Source organism: Drosophila hydei, unplaced genomic scaffold (genome assembly GCF_003285905.1).
Source record: "Drosophila hydei strain 15085-1641.00,03,60 unplaced genomic scaffold, DhydRS2 tig00000418-arrow-arrow-pilon, whole genome shotgun sequence".
Taxonomy (NCBI): Eukaryota; Metazoa; Arthropoda; class Insecta; order Diptera; family Drosophilidae; genus Drosophila; species Drosophila hydei.
The window spans coordinates 159,970-177,591 of NW_022045727.1; the positions used below are offsets into that span (position 1 = coordinate 159,970).

The 17,622-nt window shown below is 42.8% G+C and overlaps 3 protein-coding genes across 4 annotated transcripts; 1 reads left to right on the plus strand and 2 right to left on the minus strand.

Annotated features, from left to right (window-relative positions):
* Positions 1–249: 249 nt before the first annotated feature.
* LOC111605317 (regulator of nonsense transcripts 1 homolog) lies at positions 250–5,854 on the plus strand. Of its 2 annotated transcripts, none has more exons than XM_023323781.2 (5): positions 250–658; positions 722–1,004; positions 1,102–1,719; positions 2,163–5,021; positions 5,727–5,854. In XM_023323781.2, exons 2-5 carry the CDS (start codon positions 837–839, stop codon positions 5,766–5,768), a joined length of 3,687 nt encoding a protein of 1,228 aa, XP_023179549.1. In that variant the 5' UTR covers positions 250–658; positions 722–836; the 3' UTR covers positions 5,769–5,854. The 2 variants fall into 2 exon arrangements, with proteins under 2 accessions (XP_023179549.1, XP_023179548.1); XM_023323780.2 differs by having other exon boundaries at positions 776–1,004.
* Positions 5,855–8,052: 2,198 nt separating this feature from the next.
* LOC111605326 (poly(A) RNA polymerase gld-2 homolog B) lies at positions 8,053–15,370 on the minus strand. The gene is made up of 10 exons (XM_030224247.1): positions 14,304–15,370; positions 13,080–13,487; positions 11,854–13,034; positions 10,680–11,169; positions 10,428–10,626; positions 10,039–10,182; positions 9,210–9,519; positions 9,008–9,123; positions 8,593–8,947; positions 8,053–8,088 (listed from the first exon to the last, which is right to left on the minus strand). The coding sequence occupies exons 1-9, from the start codon at positions 15,219–15,221 to the stop codon at positions 8,637–8,639; spliced, it is 4,077 nt and encodes a 1,358-aa protein (XP_030080107.1). The 5' UTR covers positions 15,222–15,370; the 3' UTR covers positions 8,053–8,088; positions 8,593–8,636.
* Positions 15,371–15,466: 96 nt separating this feature from the next.
* Positions 15,467–17,559, minus strand: LOC111605316 (NADH dehydrogenase (ubiquinone) complex I, assembly factor 6 homolog). The gene is made up of 5 exons (XM_023323779.2): positions 17,283–17,559; positions 17,100–17,214; positions 16,414–17,039; positions 15,837–16,343; positions 15,467–15,747 (listed from the first exon to the last, which is right to left on the minus strand). The coding sequence occupies exons 1-4, from the start codon at positions 17,537–17,539 to the stop codon at positions 16,262–16,264; spliced, it is 1,080 nt and encodes a 359-aa protein (XP_023179547.2). The 5' UTR covers positions 17,540–17,559; the 3' UTR covers positions 15,467–15,747; positions 15,837–16,261.
* Between the last annotated feature and the right edge of the window lie 63 nt (positions 17,560–17,622).

Below are 17,622 nucleotides of genomic sequence, written 5' to 3' on the forward strand. Positions count from 1 at the left end.
TCTCAGTCCTCCAATTTGTAGGATTTATTTGAAATGAAATGCTTTCATAAATAGTAGCCTATCGCCAGTTTAAAAGCGCAAGCAGAGCCTGCTAGTTCAATGAACAATTCGTACTGGTTCATGCACACACAAACTCAAGCGCGCACACATGTAAACAACATAGAACAACTTGCTATTTCACAAGGCAAAAGAATTGCGCGCGGCTGTCAATATAATTGTATGCTGGTATTTTTTTTTTTTTTGTCATAAAATCCTAAACGAACATATGTAGTTGGCAAATAGCAATGCAATGAAGTAGCAGGCGCTGCAATAATAACAGTCAAACAACTGAATGTTATAAGTTGCAAGGTTTAAAATTTTTATTTTAGCTTTTTTTTTGTTTTTGATCAAGTGACAGTCTTCATTGAGATTCCGTCAGGAGAGCAACGTGCAAAACACGTCTATTGCATTTTTTGCTTCGACGGAGTAAATTTCACGCGCAAAAACAAAAAGTGCTGCCATAGACATTGCATATTTAGTGAATGTGCGTCAATTGTGGCCACATACAAAATAATCTACAAGCATTTTGCAAGGAACTTGAAACACGCGACGACTAGGAACAAATAAATAATTCCCCACTGACAGCTTTGACAGTCCGGGAAGCAAAGCGGAAGGCGAGGTGAGTGCAGCCAAAAAAAAATGGAAAAAAAACAAAAAAAACAGCAGCTAAAATAAAATACAGTGTTACCAAAACTAAAGAATAAAAAAAGACTTGTGATTGCACATTTTGTAACAGTACTTAGTAGCGGCAACTGTATTAAGACCACAAACAAACAAACAAACAAATACTTTCAATAATGAGTGTGGACACGTATGCGCCGAGCTCGGCGCTCTCCTTCCTGGACATGGATGACAATGAACTGTTGCGCGGCGCTGATACGCAGCCAACGCAATATGATTACCGTGACTTTACCATGCCGTCCACATCGCAGAGCCAGACCCAGGCCGATCAGCTGGATTTGCAGGTGAGCTGCCTAGCCACGTGTGTGTGTGTGGGAATGTGCACATCGAATGTCATGAAGTTTGGAAATTTGGTCAATATTTTATAATTGTCATTTGCAGCCACGCCGCGTAAGCGTTCATAATAATGAGATACATCCACGGTTGGCATCAATCACTAACGACTTGGCTGACTTGCAATTCGAGGAGGAGGACGATGAGAACGGTGGCGGCAGCAATTCTGCATATGTTAAGGAGCTGCCGGCGCATGCCTGCAAATATTGTGGCATACACGATCCAGCCACGGTGGTCATGTGTAACAACTGCAAAAAATGGTTCTGCAATGGACGTGGCAGTACCTCTGGCTCGCACATTATCAATCATCTCGTTCGTGCCAAGCATCGCGAGGTGACCCTGCACGGTGACGGGCCACTCGGTGAGACCATACTTGAGTGCTATTCGTGCGGTGTACGCAATGTATTTGTTTTGGGCTTCATACCCGCCAAGGCGGATTCGGTAGTAGTACTGCTGTGCCGTCAGCCGTGCGCCGCACAAAATTCGCTGAAGGACATGAACTGGGATCAGGAACAGTGGAAGCCTCTCATAGCGGATCGTTGCTTTCTGCATTGGCTGGTGAAACAGCCCAGTGAACAGGGGCAGCTACGTGCACGTCAAATATCCGCCGCACAGATCAACAAGCTTGAGGAGTTATGGAAGGACAATATTGAGGCAACATTTCAGGTGAGTGCAAAATACATATGTGATATATGATGTCGGGTGTTATTATACATTATGATTTATCTGTGTCATATTTTAAATTTATGAGTGGCATGGACTTTTGTTAATTTTGGAATCTTTGTCGCATAACAATTCCTTATATTGATTGAGGCTTATTGCAGCGATATGTATCGATATATATTTATTGGCTGCTATTACAGTTTTCACTAGATGACTAGTTCTTTTGCTATTAAAAATACCAATGCCATCGGAATAGAATAATATTTTCGCTAGCTTTGACTTCTAATGTTTTGGTATTTTTTTTTTATAATTTTCCACTGTTCAACAAGTATCGGTATACCCTATTATTTTTATGCCATTTTGTGCTTTTGTTTTATTTGCTAGTTCATTTTTGGTATTTTACCCATAAGATATCGATATATACTATAAATACGATAAAATTGCAGGATTTGGAAAAACCCGGCATTGACTCGGAACCGGCTCATGTGCTGTTGCGCTATGAGGATGGCTATCAATACGAGAAAACCTTTGGGCCGTTGATTCGCCTTGAGGCCAACTACGATAAGAAATTAAAGGAGTCTGCCACACAAGAGAATATCGAGGTGCGCTGGGATGTGGGATTGAACAAGAAGACCATCGCCTATTTTACGCTGGCCAAAACCGATTCGGACATGAAGCTCATGCATGGCGATGAGCTGCGTCTACGCTACGTGGGCGAGCTATATAATCCGTGGAACGAGATTGGCCATGTCATTAAAGTGCCCGATAACTTTGGCGATGATGTTGGCTTGGAACTCAAATGCTTCTCGAATGCCCCTGTCAAATGCACCAGTAATTTTAGCGTGGACTTCATCTGGAAGGGCACTTCGTTCGATCGAATGACACGGGCTCTACGCAACTTTGCTATGGATCGCAATTCAGTATCGAATTACATTTACTCACGTCTGCTGGGCCATGGACGTGCCGATGGCAGTGATGAGGTGCTATTCCGCGGGCCACAGCCCAAGCTGTACAGTGCTCCCCACTTGCCGGACCTCAACCGTTCCCAGGTGTATGCCGTAAAGCATGCGCTGCAGCGTCCACTGAGTCTCATCCAAGGGCCGCCGGGTACGGGTAAAACTGTAACTTCGGCAACAATTGTCTATCAGTTAGTGAAGCAACACGGTGGCACGGTTCTTGTGTGCGCGCCTAGCAACACCGCAGTGGATCAATTAACCGAGAAGATACATCGCACCAATCTGAAGGTGGTGCGCGTCTGTGCCAAGAGCCGTGAAGCCATCGACAGCCCGGTCAGCTTTCTAGCGCTTCACAATCAAATACGGAATATGGAAACCAATTCGGAACTGAAGAAACTGCAGCAGCTTAAAGATGAAACCGGCGAGCTTAGCTCTGCGGATGAGAAACGATATCGTAGCTTGAAACGTGGCACCGAGAACCAACTGCTCGAAGCGGCCGATGTCATCTGTTGCACCTGCGTGGGCGCCGGCGATGTGCGCCTGTCACGCATCAAATTCACATCGATACTGATTGATGAGTCCATGCAGTCAACAGAGCCGGAGTGCATGGTGCCCGTTGTGCTGGGTGCAAAGCAACTGATTCTAGTCGGCGATCATTGCCAGCTGGGTCCGGTGGTCATGTGCAAGAAAGCTGCACGCGCTGGTCTCTCCCAAAGTCTGTTCGAGCGTTTGGTGGTGCTGGGCATACGTCCATTCCGATTGGAAGTACAATATCGCATGCATCCGGAACTGTCTCAGTTTCCGTCCAACTTCTTCTACGAGGGTTCACTGCAGAACGGCGTCTGTGCGGAGGATCGTCGCCTTAAACTGGATTTCCCATGGCCACAGCCGGAGCGTCCCATGTTCTTTTTGGTTACGCAGGGCCAGGAGGAAATTGCTGGCTCGGGCACATCGTTTCTGAATCGTACCGAAGCGGCCAATGTGGAGAAAATCACAACGCGCTTCCTCAAGGCGGGCATCAAGCCCGAACAGATCGGAATTATAACGCCCTACGAGGGACAGCGGGCCTATTTGGTCCAGTACATGCAATACCAGGGCAGCCTGCATTCACGTCTGTATCAGGAGATTGAGATAGCCAGCGTGGATGCATTCCAGGGTCGCGAGAAGGACATCATCATTATGTCGTGTGTGCGCTCCAATGAGCGGCAGGGCATAGGCTTCCTCAACGATCCGCGTCGCCTTAATGTGGCCTTAACTCGTGCCAAATACGGCATCATAATTGTGGGCAATCCCAAGGTGTTGGCCAAGCAACAGCTGTGGAATCATTTGCTCAACTTCTACAAGGATCGCAAGGTGCTGGTCGAGGGCTCACTAAACAATCTTAAGGAATCACTCATCCATTTCCAGAAGCCCAAGAAACTGGTGAACAATATGAACATTGGCGCCCACTTCATGTCTACCATGATGGCCGATGCCAAGGAGGTGTTGGTGCCCGGCTCCATATACGAGCGCACCAGCGGCTATGGGCGACAAATGTCAGCAAATTCTAATCAATCTATAAATGGCGGACACTATGCTTCAAATTCATATGGACCTGGTGCCGGTGGAGGTGGTGTTGCTGCCGGGGCTGGTGGCAACATGTCGACTCCGGCCTATGGCACCGGCAACGGCTCTACTGGCGGCAACAACAATTATGGCGGCGCTATTGGCACTGCTGGCGGCGGCAGCGGCGGTGGCAGTGGCGGCGTTGGTGGTGGCGCCTCCAATGCACCCAGTTGGACAGCTACCCATCTGCATGACTCCATTGGCTACATATCGAATGACCACGGTGTTGCCGCACTGGGCAACATGCCGGTGCCGGTGGGCATGTTCATGAACATGAGCAGTCTGCCGCCCCGTTTCTATAATCAGCATCAGCAAGCGATCATGGCGGCCAAGCAAAATCGTGCCATGCAGAACCAATCTGGATTTGCAGCTCCCATTGTTACTGGCAAGAAGAACAAATTGCCCAAGGCATTGCGTGGCAGCAATATGAACTCAATGCAATCAGGGATTGGTGGAGGTGGTGGAGGCGGTGCTAATGCTGGTGGTGCTGGTGTTGCCATTCGTGTTGGCAGTGCAACGGGTGTAATGGCAACCACAACAACAACGACAACCACAACCACGGCTATTACATCAGCAACAACAACAATGGCAGCAACGCCATTCAGTCAGCAGCCGACGGCTCTGTCGCTGCAGATGACTCAGCCGAGCGGATTTGCATTGTCACAGCAGCCGGAGCTGTCGCAGGACTTTGGCCAAATCTCACAAATGGATGGACTGCTCTCACAAGATGTCTCATTCAATGTGGTAAGTTCTTACAGCATCAATCGCAAGCACAAAAGATCATCAATCGAATTGTCGGCTCGCAAGCTATTATAAAAAGTGAACTAGAACTAGAGATTGGGAACTGAAATATATATATATATATATGTATATATTTTCACTATGTATACCATATTAATTCTATAAGTAACATAAAGCAAAGAACTAAAGTCGTTTTTGAATAAGCTCGGTTCGTCTAGTTAGCTTTCGGCCTAAACTTAACTGATAACCCTCGTTGATCGATCAAGAATATTTGTATTAATAGATTCACTATAGTTCAAGTTTCCTTCGTTCGATACATAAGATATTTATAAGAAATTTCAAACTCCCCTAACGAGTACATTAACAGTCTAGGTCAATTTGTTATATTTTTCTTCAATTCATAACTGTAAATGAACGATGTAGCTTTAGATTTAGTCCATTTGCTTATAGCTTTTAATTCGTTACTTTAAGCTAACGAGTAGTTTATGATTAAGTCAATATATAATTCGTCTTTGCTTCATAATAATACTTCTGCGCCAGGAAAGCTTATTATTAATATTATATTGAGCGCGTGCAGTTTATTATAATGTTATGTTAAATTCCAGTCCATTAACGACTAGGCTATAAGCTAAAGAGAAGTTTAATTCGCTTCAATTTCAAACTAACGGGTTTTGCTTCTTTTCTCTCTTCTTCTTCTTCTTGTGACAGTCAGGCGAACGCAGTTTGAATCAATTCTCGCAACCCTACTGAGATGCTCGAGGAGGTGCGCACAATTGCAACAATTTACAACAACAAATACAACAAACTAAAACAACAAACAAATTGTAAGAACTTGAAGCCATCATGCAGCAGCAGCAGCGCAGCAGCAGCGGCTGTGGTGGCAGCGGCAGCAAGAGCGACAGCGGCGGCGGCGGCAGCAGCAGCAGCAGCAGCGGCGGCAGCAGCAACAGCAGTTAGAAAGCGGCGAAAATATAAAAAAAACCAAAAACAAAACAACAGAGACAGCGACAGGCGACAAAAGCAGCAACAACAACATGAACGCAATCAACAAAAATTAAGACAGAGACAGATAAAGGCAACATGGAAACAGCAGCAGCAGGGAAAATGTCCATGAAACAGTTAAACTCGGCCACACCGAAGAGAGCAGGCGAGAGCAGCAGACACAAAATGAGAGTCAGAGAGAGAGAGAGAGAGAGACAGAACGATAGTCAGAGAGACAGAGACAGGTTAAGAATGTTAGAAGCGGCATCAGTGAAAAGAAGCAGCTAAAGCCATGCAAACTAACACAAATACACATAAGCAGGCACAACAAGCATATGGCCTAAAAATATAGCTGGTCACACTTTTTTGGATAAGCTCCCTCTGTGAGATAGTTGTCTGTTCAGTATTGCAGTCTGATCCTAGCTGGCGAGCGGGCAACGGAGTCGGCGGCCACGTTGCGCGAAACGCGGGTTGTGCCTGCAGATGCAATCGTTGTTGAAGACAACGTCGCGGCGCCGTGTTTCGTTTTTCTTTACAAAAAGGAAACAAATAATTGAGAAAAGCTGAAAGTAAAAACAAATGCAATGCGCGGAATGGTGCCGCTTCAATATGCCCAACAAGTATCTTTCCACCGGCTCACAAAAAATGAAAGAAAGATGAAGGAGGAATTCAACAAAAAAAACATCCTACACCCGATTTTTTTCTTTTTGTTTTGTTTTTTTTTTTTTTGTCTGGACTATGTCGAGTTTTGGAAATTTTCCATTTTAAAAAATCAAACTTTTTGCCACACTGTTGTATATTTCCAGAACGTTTTTGTTAATTGTATGCGAGTGCCATTTGTTTCTGTTTTCCGAAAAAAACCAACAAAAAAGAAGATATTCCACACACACATATATATTTCCAAGCATTTGCAATAACGTTCTGGCGGCGAAACAAAATCTGTTTAATATGCAAATTGTTTGGGAATCCTTTTTTATTGTTGTCGAAAACATTTATTCAAACTCCCAATTTTTTAATATTGTTTTATTGCAACAATGCTAGAATTTGTTATTTTTAAAAATATAAATATATATGTATATATACACACGTATATATATATATAATTAAAAAATTAAATAAATATATATATATACATATATATATATATTTGTTTGAGAAAAGTGGCGTCCTCTGGCGACGGCCAGTCAAAAATATATTTTTTAACGGTTTGGAAAACGATTTCAATTATGAATTTAGAGACATCAAAGCAAAACATTGGAGAATCTTGTGAAGCTCACAAATAAAACATTTACAAAATCAGTTATTTGTTCCCCCACCAGTCCCAACTCAATTTGTTACTCACACTCAATTAATATACAATAAAAATAAAGAAGTTTAATGATTATTTGCCAACCCGATTTCAAAGAGAATAAATACAATTTCTTAATAAAGAATTTCATTTATTTTGCAAAACAGATTGAAAAATTATGAACGAAAGTTGCATTTTTATTTATTTTTTTTTGATATTTTTCTTTAGATATTTTAATATTTTTTGTGACATTTGCAGTGCTTTCGCTTAACGTAATTCACACTTCATAATTGGATGATTTACATTTCTCTTTCTGGATTATGGACACTTTTCCTATCAGGTTTAACAACCTTCAGTAATGCATGCCAATGGGAAATTGGGAAAGTGAGAAAATTTAATTTTACTTTTTGGCATGCTTACAATTTGTGACGTGAAGCGATCAGAAAAAAAGAGCTTAACAATAATTACATTGACGGGGCTACGATTGGATATAATTTAAATAGCGAACAAAAGGGACAAAGGATATATAAATATATATAGAGCTGTCTTCCAATGATATCCAAGCTCAACAATCATTGAGCTTGAATTTACAAAATGCACTTGGAAAAAATTGTAGCCGAAAGCTTTTACAATGTTTCAATATATATACGATTTTTGTTAATTATTTAATTTCTTTTTTTTTTGCTGCGCTGTTTTTTTGCTTTTGTTTTTGTTTTTTTTTTTTTATTTGTTGCAGCGCATATACTCTTGAAATATGTTTAAATTTGTGTGTGCGTGAGTGTGTGGGAGTGTGTGTGATGTCTGTAAGAAATGTATATATATATATGTGTGTGATCATTGATGTATTTCTTAAATTTTAAGCAGTATCTCAACCGTCTAAGAAGACATTTCTATATGTATGTATAATAACACACAAAAATGACTAGAATAACTGTTCTTTTGGCTATATAAGTTTTACAGAGATTGATTATAGCTACGTGTATGTATATATCACAGGTAAATTCAATTGGCTTTAGTTCTGATCAATAGTTTCCTTAGTTTCCACTTTCATACGACTTTTTACACTAATTTAAACTAGTTTTTTACATCCACTTCCGAAGAAGGCAGTCAATCACATTCAATCAATCAATCAGTAGAAACAAACTGTTTTACATATACACAGAAATATCAGAAGTGATATAAATAGATCTCTCTCCCTATTTCCCTCTCTCTCTCTCTCTCTCTGTCTCTCTCTTTTTAAGTCTTCCTTTTGCCCTAGACGCTTTCAGCACAATGTAAGCTCAAGCTCTGGCAGCTGCAACTAACCTGTGGGTAAGGAAACACCTGGATAAGTCTTCCATAGATGCCAATTAGACCAGATGAGTGGCAGGTGCCGCAAAGGTTGGGCCAGTGTTGCGGGCGTGCAGTAACTGCTGGTGCGGCTGATGTGCGGGATGATGGATGTGGTTATGGATGGGGGGAGGTTGCGTTTGGAGGTGCAGCAGGGCCTGTTGATTCAGGGCCGTAGGGCGTTGATTGCTATGATGAATGGGCGTGAATATGGAGGCCAGATCTAGTGTGTGCTCCAGCCGACGTGCTGAAGCCACAAAGATTGCCTTGACGCGCTCAAATGTGGCTTGGTCGTAGACCGAGCGTGCCGTATTGGACAGATCGAAGGGTTCTGGCAAGCAGAAGAAGCTATCAAAGATGGATGAGGGACAGATGAAGTGCAATGGCATACCCTCAATGTTCAGCTCCTTCCACTGATGTATGTCGTTCTTGGGACTCTTGGCCAGTCGGCAGGCGGTCACCGGCAAAATGCCACCCGTGCGAATGGATATGGCATTGTTTCGAAAGCTGAGAATGTATAAATATCCATATAAATAAATAAATAAATAAATAAATAAATAAATATTTATGCATATTCTATTCGAAAGACTCACTCAAAGCTGCTGTAGTACTTGAAGAAGCCCAACAGATGCTCGCCGAGGGTTTGGGTGTTGTGCGTCTGATACGGCTCGATGGGCTCTATCAGATCCAGATCGAGGCAATCCTGCTGCCCCAAATTGAACTTCTCTGGGTATAGTGCCTGCAGGCAGGGCAGCACATGGGGCACACAGCCGCACTGCAAATAGTGCAGAACCATCAACACCAGCGAGTAGCTCGACACGGTCATTCGCTTGGCATCGTTGATATCGTGATATTGAGCCCACAGTTTGACTATGACCACTAGTGGACGAGTGCGCCAATCCACTGTTGAATACAAGAGGTAACGATTGTCTTGACTTATCGATCACTGCGATTCGATTCGATGTTTGATTATCTTAGAATATGCTCGATAAACAACTTTCGATATTTATCGATTTTTGGATATCTTGCTTCAACTGTCTGTATTAAAAAAGTTCAAAATTTACATGAATGTTAAAGCTTTACTTGCCTAATTTCAAGTCGAACTTCGCTGGAGATTTAAAACCCTATTGATATTTATCGATTTCCGATATGACTTGACCTGCATGGATCATTAATTACGATATGTACATTCAATTGTAAATTTCCGTAATTACATTGCATATACTTAAGAAACAGCTGATATTTATCGATAAATAAATGTTTTTATAGTTTCATTAGAAATTGTAAAGTTCAAAGCGACCTGTGCTACATCCCCTCGTATCTATTAATCTACATAGATATACCAGAATATTCTCTATTATATATATATATATACTGAAAGTGCCTCAAAATGGGGTATATTAGTTTGTTGTGGTTACTTACACTGCGCATACAATTGCAACAAATATGTGTTTTTAATGCCCACAGAATTGTTATAGTTGAGATCGACCTCGATGCCGTTGATGCGGTCTTTAAAGCGAAGGATCGGGACACGCGCTTCAATTAAATTGAAATCCTGAAAAGCTTCTAAAATAAAAACCATTCATCATGAATATAACATACACGCAGGAATCGTAACATCTTTGGCATTAAGCTAAGCATGCGATTAAATCGAAAGTAGCAAAAAGCTTTGAAACTGACATTAAATGTGATAAAAAACTGAGGATGAGACTCGAAGCTTTAGGGAAGCTTTGAAGATCGAGTTAATCGCCTGCTTAAGCCTCACTTGAAAGCTTTGTGATTTCGAGCCAAGGACTAGGCCACAGACTTGCCCATATCTTTGAGAACCGCATTGAACAGATTCAAAATCATAAGCGCCTCGGCGCGGAGCTCATTGTTGTAATGGTGCTGCTGCTGCTGATGTGTCTGATGCTCCGGTAGCAGGCACATGTCGATGTCCGATGAGTCCGTGCCAAAGCCGGTGATCGTTGAGCCCACCAGGCAGATGCGATAGCGCGAAAACATGGGCTGCTACGCGAAAAAATATGTCAAGTGTGCCACGATAACATCTCTACTCTACTCACGTTTATCCAGATGAACAGATGACGCCAGAGGCGCATCTTCAGCTTGAACTTGGCGTGCGTTTGTTGTGCAGCGCGAAATCGCTTCCAGATGTCCAGCGACAGATTGTCGTACTTGCAGTGGCACAGCAACTGATCCGGCTGTATGGTCAGCTCAACGTTGCGTGCGTGATCCAAATAGCGATCCGGTGGAAGAATTAGCTCATACCAAGACGCTGGCCAGGATGCGCTGGATGCAGTGCCGCAGCCGCAATTGGGCCCGCAATAATGCTGGTAAGACAGGTTGTGTGTGGGCGGTGGCGGCGGTGGTGGTGGGGGCGCCGCTGCTGCCGCTGAGGGAGGCGGTGGTGGTGGTGGAGGTATGCCAAACGGTAGCATCGCATGCAGCGCATGCGGCGACAAGTGCTGTTGGCTTGCAGCTGGAATTCCGGCATTCGGTCCAGCTGATGCTAGCGGCGTAGGCGATACGGACAACAGATCTGCAGATGCCAAGCTGCAGTGATTCGGATGCAAAAGTAAAGTCAAAATCAAATTAATGACCAGAAGGATATCCAGTAATAAAATGAAAGGTGAAATGATTAAATGATTGAAGGAACATCTCTGAGTGCTTATATCTGCGACGATTAAACATCGATTATTATCGATTATTATGATAGCTGAGAGGGTTATAGAAGACAAAGCAAACTTGGCTGATGGCTATCTCACTTGTAACCTGATTCAAATATATATATTTCACTCATATTACATTTTCGATTCAAAATCGATAAGTATCGGTGCTACACAAATAATGCTATACAATAGAAAACATAGACAGCTTATAATTCAAAAGATATATCCTCTCTGTTATAGACCAATATGCTTAAAATCGATAACTATCGATTGAAAAATAGCTACTCGCTACTAGCCCTTTCGATATACGATTTTATACAATGGCGACTAGGCCAAAATAAAACTAGGTCAATATATATATCCCATTTTGCAGGGTATATTATAGAGTATCATCTCGACATACAAAGCCATTTAGACATCAATATACCCTCTAAAACACTTAATATAGTCCCTTGAATAGTTATCATCTAGATATACGAAGCCAATATAGATATATTGTACCCTATATTTAATTGAATAGGGTATATTATGTTGTTATCGTTATCTAGCTCTATCAAGTAACAATTACCGACTGCGACTGCTCCATTGAGACTCGCTGGTCAGCGAGCACGTGGACGAGGCGGGCGAGACGGCGCGATGTGACGGAACGCGATTGTGAGCCGAACCACTCGAAATGCTGCTCGGACTTGGTCCATAGACGGCTGCAGGGTAGCACGGCGAATTAGCATGTGACCAGGCGGCACTGTTGTAGCCATCGCCAAAGCTAAAAAAGAGCTGCTGTTGCTGTTGGTGCTGGTGTTGTTGTTGTTGTTGCTGCTGCTGTTGTGCTTTGTTGGGGAACAACTGTTGCTGCTGGTGCTGTTGCTGCTGCTGTTGCTGTTGGTGCAGCATAAAAGGCAGCGCTGCATATGTGGGACTGGGCACGTTTAATACGCCGGATAGATCCACGTTCTTGTTGCTGTTGCTGCTGGCGCTGTTGGTGTTGCTGTTGCTGTTGCCCGTGTTGCTGGCAGCTGCCGCTGTGATGGCCTCGTCCAATTGTGCACAACTAATCATATTTGTCGGCGTCGTCGCAATCGCATCCGGAGTTAGGGCTACTGGTGACAGTATGCCCGGTGCAAGCATGGCCAACTGCAGTGTTGGCGGCGGCTGAAGGAATATATTATGGTTGCTGCCAGGTGCAACAGCTGCTGCTGGCACCGTCGCTGCTGCTGTTGGAGTTTCAGCTGTGGCAATGGTTGCTGGTGGCTTTAACAGCATATTGCTACCTGCAGCAGTTGTTGTTGTTGCTGCTGCCGCTGCTGGCGTCGCCGCCGCTGTTGCAGGTATTCTGGCTGCCGGCAAATCAACATTCACATAGGTCAGATTATAGAAATTCTGATGCTCGCCGCTTGTGGGCGTATTGCTGCCAGGCATTAGCGAGTGATGATAGTGATGATGGTGATGATGGTGATGTTGCTGCTGCTGCTGTTGCTGATGCAGTTGATAGTAGCCATTCTTACCGGCAACATGATTGCCATTGCCACCCACAGCCACATTCGGCATGCGCCTATGATGTGCGCCATTGTAGTTGTTGGCGCTCACAATTTCAATAGACTTCTGGGCAGATGTTGCTGGCGTGCAGCTGTTGTTGCCGTAGTGCAGCTTCTTGTTGTTGCGTCGAAAGTGTGCGTTGTGCATGTGATTGTGATGTTGCTGCTGTGGATTATGTGTGTGATGGGCGTGTTGCTGTTGTTGCTGCTGCTGCGACTGTTGCTGTTGCTGCTGCTGGTGATGATAATTGTTGTTGCTGTTACCATGGTTGTTGTTGTTGTTGTTGTTGTTATTATTATTATTATTATTGTTGTAGCTGTAGCTGCCATTGCGATAACGCTGCTGATAAGCACCCGAGGTTTGCTGCTGTTTGTGTTGCTGCTGCTGCTGATGATGATGTTGCTGTTGATGCTGCTGCTGTTGGCCGTTGGTCTTCTCCGCATCGGGCAGCAGCTCCTTTTGCAGAAACGAAGCAATGGTCAGCTGCTTGGGCTGCGAGCAATAATACTGATAATAATGCGGCTGTTGATCAGTTGCTGCTGCTGCTGCTCCTGTCGCCGATGTTGCTGCTGTTGCCGCAGCTGCTGCTGCCGCGGCATTTGCCAGTTCCGATTCCTTCTGAGTGGCTAGCGCCGCCTCCAACTGCTGCTGTAGCAAGCGGGTAAAATACTTAAGTGATTGTTAGTAGCAAAGCCATAAAAGTCGAATGAAAAATTATCTCTGGTATTCCAAAGATCTCCATATGCTTGAAATCGAAATCGATTTATAAACCTATGGAATATATATTTCTCTGCTTTGCTAAAGATATATCGAAATACCAATAGAAAGCAAAAATCTATTTTTTTAACAGAAATTAAATACAAATTCCAAAAATATTTGAAACTTGAATTTCTTGAATTCCATTTACATATTTATATCTGAGTTTTTATATCGCTTATGGAACACTACAAGCATGGAATATATATTCTATATTAAAGCAAGCAAAAAGTACTAGTCTAACTAGTCTGACTCTGACTATTCTAATAATTCTGTGCATCTTTTATACAAATTTTCAGAGCGTTATCATCATATCTATAATAGATCTTTTTGCCGAACACAAGGCTCCTGTATCTGAAATAGGTTTTTTTTTTGTGAAAGATTGAGGGAAGGTGGAGGGCATCTAAAACCGACGTATCCCAAATACGCGTATTCATTACAGAAGCGGGCAAATCATTAGCTTTTAAGGTATTTATAATCAAATTATCGGTATGCCATGGGGATAAGTTATCGACAACGTGCATACAGGACTATACATTTAAGTCTCCAGCTTTTGTGCGTTACGAGTTCGTTGTGTCCGACGGACGGACACATTCAGCTCGTCGTCTTGATGGAGACTTTAGATACTTTATGGGATCTCCTGTTGCATACATTTTCTCTAAACTATTTTGCGCTTCTTCTTATTTATATAGAAATATATTTTAAAGCTTAGCTTAACAGTTAGCTCACTTCCTTCTGCTGCAGCGTCGGCTGCTGTGGATAGCTCGTCTTCCAGAAGCACAACGGTTGTTGCTTAGATCTTTGCGTCACTTTGTTGTTGTCCAATTGTTGTGGCAATGCGGCAGCTGTTGTTGTTGTTGTTGCAGCTGCTGCTGACGGTTGCTGCTTTGTTACTGTTGCATTTAGATTTGACAATGTTGCTGGCGGTTGTTGTCGCTGCTCATCATCATTTGGATTGCTGTTGCTGTTCGTTGTTGATGTGTTTGAGGACTCGGAACAGTTGTGATAAAAGGCAGACGAAGTGCTCGATTCTGCCGAGGATGAAAGCGAGTTGCGTTTCTTGATGTTGCAGTTGCCGTTGCCGTTGCCGCTGCCTAATTTTGGCTGCAACTTTATGACAGCATTGTTGTTGTTGTTGTCGCTGTCGTTGCAGACATTTTCTTCAATTAGGTTTTGATTTTTCATTACGTTGTTGTTGTTATTGTTGCTTGGAAGCTTTGTAGCTGCAGCATTTTGTTGCTGTTGCTCCCGCTGCTGCTGTTGGTTGCAGTTATAGCTGTTGCTGCCAAAATATTTTTTGCGTGTAAAGTTGTGCATGTTGTTGTTGTTGTTGTTGTTGTAATGCTGCTGTGTTTGTTGCTGCTGCTGTGTCTGACGCTTGGCATGCTTGCTATCTGTGTTGCTGCTGCCGTTATTGTTGCTGCTGTTTCCGTTGCCGCTGATGTATTTGGTCTGCCGCAGCATATTGTTGGCCTTGTTGTTGTATTTGTTGTACTTAACCTGAGCGCCGCAGCGATATTCCCGCTGCTGCTGTTGTTGCGCCGCTGTTGTAGATGTTGCAGTTGCAACAGCAGCAGTTGCTTCCGCTGCGCTGGCAACGACAACGTTTGTGGCAAAGATTTTCATTTCAGCTCGGCTCGCATACATAGGAAGAATCCCAAGGATAATTTTTTTTGACTGCGCTTTGAGTTTTGTGTATAAAAAATTACTCAAGCCAGATGTCGCTTACTTTTAAAGTAAAACTAATTTAATTTAATTTTTTTTAAAATGTTATATTTAAGAAATTTTTTAATTTTTTTTTTTGTTTAATTTTTTTTCTTTTATTTTTGGTTGTTTTCTTTTTATATTTTCTATATAATGTATAGGCACGACTTTTGATTTAATTTCATGTATTTACGCCGTTTATTTTTTATTCAGTTTATTTTACGCTAATTAGCTTTTTCTCTTTATCAGTTACTCTGTTCTTATTGGAACTGGCCACCACTGTATTAAAGTAACCGTATTTATTTTTTTTGCATTTGTCTATCCTTTGTTGCTCTGCTTGTAACCCATCATCAGCTTAGAGCTGAGCTTGCAATGTGACAGAGTGAGAGGGTACAATAAAATTCCGTTAATTTTGTGAAGCACCGCAACATAGAGAGCGGCAATTTTTGTGTAATGTATTTTGCATGAACTGGAAAAAATGGCGTGCATGCAATAATAGTTAAGAGCTAAACAATCACAATCATCTTCATAATTTATATAGTATAATTAAACACTTACCATAAAATGTTAATATTGATACAAACTAGATATATATATATATTTAATTTGCTTGGTTCACTTAAACTAAACGGTGCTTAAAATTCGAAATGCGCCTAGCGCACGGCTCCGTTGGCAAAATTAGCTAATAACACACAATGAGTACATTAATATTATGGAGAACATTAATTTTAAAATTGACACATTTCATGTTTTATTTTGGTACTCCGCTCTTGAACTAAAAACTAAAAAAATCACAACGCGCTACTTTCAAGAAACAGCCAGCAACTATACATACGAATGTATATCAATATATCGATAGATATTGAGGGCCAATTTTGGATATCGAATTTGTTATCGATCGTTTGGTAATATTTTCAAACAATTCAAATTTACGTAATTGCTTTTAATAATTAACAAATTTCAACATTTCACTAACTAATTGATTAGTATGCGTTAAATAGCGTCTTCCAGAAGAGTCGCGCCGGCAACATAGAGTCTCGCTTTATGCAGCTAGGATGCGTTAACCTTAAATATATGAAAATTGGGAAATATATTAATATGGGAAACCCGAAAATGTGATCTTCATTGCACATACAGAAAGTGGGCACGACGCAAGCGTTCCAAATAGCCATCAGTTGCAACGGCGGGCAGGAAAATTTTGCGAACAATTCGGGGCATTTGAGGGAGTAGCTGGCGCGTTAGCTTCAAATGGGTGTTGGCCAAACTGGCCACCTCGAAGATGCATTCCTCGGCACCCTTGTCCTCTCGCTCGCTGCGCAAGATGCGTTCCTGACTGACGCCATGTCGTACGAGCACTTCCAGCGGCACACAGACTGCTTGCTGGCGTCCAGCGTGGGGTATGGCACGCAACATCATGGCGATGCCTTGGGCCTTGCCCAAATGCGAAGCGGCGTGATCCACTTGCACGTCCTGCACACCACTCAGTTGCACCAGCAGATGCAATAGTGAGGAACAGGTCTGGTCCGCATAGTCCTCTAGGTCGCGCAGTGTCTCAAACGCTTGATTGGGTGCTCGTTCGCGAGCGGTAACCAACCGCCGTAGATAGAGCTTATTAAGCTTAGAGCTGCCCACAGTACGTTTTAGCTCACGCAGCACAGGCTGATCCTTAACATAGGATTTGCTGGTATCTGACTCGAAACACTTGTCTATGGAGTCATACCAAAACTTCAAGCGCATTTTGGCTATTTGTGGTTCGGTGAGCTGCAAGTAGTTTTACAATGTGTAAAGCTCTTTTTACTTAAGATATCCAGAAGCACCTACCTGAGTGCCCACGGAGCGGGAGACCTCGACATTGAATGCGCGCAGAGCAAAGGCTGAGACACGCAACTCAGTTGGCAGCAGCAAGGTGCTCAAATAATTCTCATAATCATATTTTCTGTGGAGGATAAAGGAACACTCAATAAAACCTTTGCCACATGTGGATTCAGGTGCAGATACACTTACTCCACCAGGCCCATGCAATATTTGGCACCAAATTTATCTTCTCTGCTAATAATATTAGTGGTTTGCTGCTGTTGTTTTCGTGGATCTTTTTGTGTCCGGCGGATTGCGTCGCCAGATGCACTACTGCTGCTCAAATGTCTGGTCACAATTTGAGAGACAAATAATATTTGTCCATTGGTATTTTGTAACAGGCGCCGCATTTGTTTTTTATTTTTACTAATTAGAGCTGCTCCCCACTTTACAGAGTTACTCCTCATAGCGATGCTGCCAGACTGGAATATGTTCGATAACAGCATGCTAATTGGTGCCGAGGACAAATAGGAATACTTAATTTATCGTT